General features: G+C 50.3%; 1 protein-coding gene across 1 annotated transcript in view; it reads left to right on the plus strand.

The window, feature by feature from the left end:
* The first annotated feature begins 754 nt into the window (after nucleotides 1–754).
* The window catches only part of TMEM38A (transmembrane protein 38A), a 40,430-nt gene continuing 37,147 nt past the window's right edge, over nucleotides 755–4,037 (plus strand). Inside the window, exon 1 of the mRNA XM_006877114.1 lies at nucleotides 755–879. Within this exon, the coding sequence (XP_006877176.1) occupies nucleotides 756–879 (124 nt within the window). The 5' untranslated portion in view covers nucleotide 755. The remainder of the gene's footprint in view (nucleotides 880–4,037) is intronic.

Consider the following 4,037-nt stretch of genomic DNA (forward strand, 5'->3'; position numbering starts at 1 on the left):
TGATGCAGTGGGCTCCCCACAGAAGAGCGCCCTGACTGACTGTCCTTTAAGAGGAGGCTTCCCCGACTTTGTGGATCCTTAGAGAGGGGTGGTCCTTACCTAAGGGACCCGGGGACGTGAGCATCCATCAGAGTTACCACAGAAGCAGGAGTCTCATCTGAGCGGGTCCCACTGACACTGGGGTCTGGACTGAGCGATTCCCACAAAGAATGGGGGCTCCCCACCGAGCGAGTTCCACAAGGGACGAAATTCTCGATCAAACAAGGTCGTTTGGGGGACGGTGATCCTGAGTTGTGGAACTCCACGGAAGACGAGGGTCCTGACATAACAGATCCCGTGGGGACATGGGTCATGACCTCAACAGAGGACGATGTTCTTGACTGAGCGGGTCCTACAGGAAGCGGGGGTCCTAACAGCCCATAGAGACAGAGTCCAGATGGATTGGGCCCCACAGGAGACAGGTGTCCTAACGAGACCATGGGGACAGGAGTCCTGATTGGGTGGGCTCCATGAGGAACTGACCCCCTAAGTGGACGGCCGCCCTATCCGACTCACCCAATCTAGCCCGTTTCGCTGGGATGAATGGAATCCCAGTAGCTAGGAGACAGGACGGTACAACCAGAGATTGCCCCTCCTCTTGGGGGCGGGCCCGGGGCGGGCCCTGGAATTGGGGCGGGGCCTCCGCGGGGGCGCAGTTGCGGCGAGGGAGGCACAGCTGGGCCTGGGGCTGGGGTCGAACCCGGCGGGTGAACATCATGGATTTGCTGTCCGCACTGAGCCTGGGCGAGCTAGCGCTCAGCTTCTCTCGGGTGCCGCTCTTCCCGGTCTTTGACCTCAGCTACTTCATTGTCTCCATCCTCTACCTCAAATATGAGCCAGGTGAGTAGGGCCGGGGACGCAGAGGAGCTGCTGACTTAGGGTACTGGTGTTGAGAGACAGCCTGGAACTCTGGAGGGTGGGGGGAGACGCTGGGACTGTTTGGGGGAGGAGGCGGCTCTGGCATCCGTAGGGTGCTTTCTTTCTGGTGCGGGCTGGGGGTGGGGAAGACCTGGGAGGGACAGGAGGTAAACTCGGGTGAACAGGGTTGGGGAGAACTGGGAGGTGGAGGACCAACCAGGGGACTTATGGAGGATAGGGATTGGGAGATCCAGAGACTGGTTTGGGGGAATAGGTGACTCGGGTTCTGGCAATCGGTGGGGCGCTCCCCTCGGTTATTGACTGGAGGATAGAGCAGACTTTGGCAGGCGAGGGGGAAAAGCCCCTGAACTGGAGGGGGAGTAGTTGCGGGCAGGAGGGTAGGGGAGGAGCCGGATTGTTCAGAAGACAGGGAACAGGTGCTGGGGGTGAGGGAGAAGGCTGGATGTCCAGGCGGAGATGTTTCACTTGCACATTGGCTGGGAGTGCAGGTTGTGGCGGGGCCCTGGCGACATCTGCCCCGGCTGCTCCCAGTCATGACCTCTCTCCATGCCCTTGGCGTGCAGAGCAGGATTGACAGCTGGGTGTCTATATAAGGTATGGTGGAGCTGGGGCTGCAATCCAGTTCAGCGAAAGTGACACCAGTGTCCCCCCTCCGCTGTGGGCTCGCCAGGGCGGCTGGATTTCCGCACCCCCCTGTGAATTCCTCCAGCCGCTGAGGAACCTTTCCACTTACTGGTCTCAGGGTTGGGAGACTCGGGTTCAGTCTCCTCTCCAACCGTAGACCTCCACTGGGGACTCCCAGTAGTGGGAAGACCCTGCTTCTGAATTTTTATAAGCATTTCCAAAATAAGGATTAATGGCCTCCTTACGTTGAGTTCTATTTTTATACAAATTTCCCAGGAGCAAATGCTTCTCTTCATCTTCTAGTATTTTAATTATCCCAGCACAAGAACCTAAATGAAAGGCAGCGTTTAGCTTTAGAAAAGAGACTGATCACCCCACAACTTTAGGACCTCTTTACCCTCTTAGATGTAAATTACCTTTATAGTCTTTTCTTCCCACAAAAATAGAATTGCCCCCCCCTTCAGATGACAAAAATAGGTGCTCAGGCTTATTTAAAAAACAATAGTTTAAAAAAAGCCCCTTGGAAAACACAAAGGGAAAAAATATTGCATGTTAACATGACAGTTGGCCATCCTTCCAGACCCGCTTCCTCTGCAACTGTACCCATGGAGTTATAGACACACCCACTGGTGTCGAGTTGACTGTAGATTGGACTAACCCTGTAGAACACAGTAGAACCGTCCCCTATGGTTTCCAAGGCTGTAGATCTTTACAGAAGCAAACTACCTCATCTTTCTCCCGAGAAGCAGCTAGTGTGTTCAAACAGCCAACTCTTTGGTTAGCAGCCCAATACTTAACCCACTGCCCCCCCCCGGCTTATTATTAAGCTATGTTGCTGCTGTTGTACCCTTGATCTAGTTCTGACTCAATAGAGAGAAATTGTATAGTTTCTGAGGCTTTTAAAAAATCTTCGAGACATGCTAAATGAGTCATCTTTTTTATAAGGATTAGTGCAAAGCTGGTTTCTATGATGCAGAGATAAAGATGTCCTAAATAGCCAAACTGCTGGACCATTCCATCATCTACACTATCAACTGTGCTTCCTTCCATCCGTTCTCTCACTCCCATGTTTTCGAGTTTCCCAGTTCAATGCAGTGCCTCACAGAACTCACAAACTGTCAAGGAAATGGCTCAAGGCTGGCAACTCCCAAATCTGTGGATCAGACATCAGGCTGGAGGCTTCTTCTGACCCAAGTGACTGCAGGGGCTGTTGAACCCAAATTGTTGGGTCAGATGACAGGCTACAAGGCTTCAGAAGCTGGCAGCAAATCAGATCAGATGATAGACTGGCTCCAGTACCCAAGGTCTGATGATGACCAGCTGAATGCAGGAGCCAGAGCCAGAGGGAGACCTTTGGCTGGATCATTCATAAATGCACACACTGGATGCAGATTCTACCTTCAAGGAAACTCCCCTTACTTGAGGAAGGTGGTACAAGGATGTGACTTGAATAAGCATTGTAAGGTGGTGACTCAGGATACATCCTGCTCTAATCCTACCTCATTACTATAAGGGATAACTCACTTCCAAATGGTGCCCTAACTGTGAGAAACATTGATACCCCAGATACAGCCTCAGTTTCTCTTGGTAACTGGAAGGTCGGTATAAACCCCTGACTAGGACCTTATCCTGATGGGTCTCCGAAGAGAGAACTGGGACAGACCACCTTATCCCATATGAGGTCACCAATGAGTTATCAGCTTACCGACAAGCACTCAAGAAATCCAATTTGTACTCATTTTAGCAAGAGTAAAACTATATTATTCAATATTGCTAAATCGGGTGCCAAACCCAGAAGACAAGATGGGTAGACGTGTAGCGAGGCCATTTTACAAGTGTTTTCATTTCCTAGCTCGGAAGTCTCTCCCCCAATTCCTCACTGAGTAAGATGGGGTAAAAAATCTTCTTTTAGGTAGCATATTTCCTTTTGATGGTTGCATTCTTATTTTAATGTTTCTGCATCTCAAATAAGCTCTGGTAGCATAGTGATTACATACAAATCGAATCAGGCTGCTAATCTCAAGGTCAGCGGTTCGAAACTACCAGCCATTCCACGGGAGAAATATGAGGCTTTCTGCTCCCGGAAAGATTTATAGCCTTAGAAATCCTATACAGGGTCACCATGAATCAGGACCCACTCCACGGCACATAACCACCACCACCACTTCTCAAATAGATTTCCCTTCCTCCTCCTCTAATTTATCCTGTTTACACATACTCCAGGTGAATGGGTTCCTGTCGCTATAACAATCTATGCCTCAACCAATTAGCAAATTCCTGGACCCTTTGTTTCCCTATTCCTGAAGATGGCCAGCTTGAGAATTACTTCTCACATTAACCACAGACAAAAAGGCTGGGATTTACAACACATCACAGAATGGAGGATAATTACATTAAGTCACAGAACGAACGGAGAGCACTAGAAGCATTACATAACTTCAAACCACTGAAAATCAAAGGCCAGCCAGCCACTTGACACACAACCTTAACCATCA

The sequence above is a fragment of the Chrysochloris asiatica genome, unplaced genomic scaffold (genome assembly GCF_000296735.1).
Source record: "Chrysochloris asiatica unplaced genomic scaffold, ChrAsi1.0 scaffold00442, whole genome shotgun sequence".
Taxonomy (NCBI): domain Eukaryota; kingdom Metazoa; phylum Chordata; class Mammalia; order Afrosoricida; family Chrysochloridae; genus Chrysochloris; species Chrysochloris asiatica.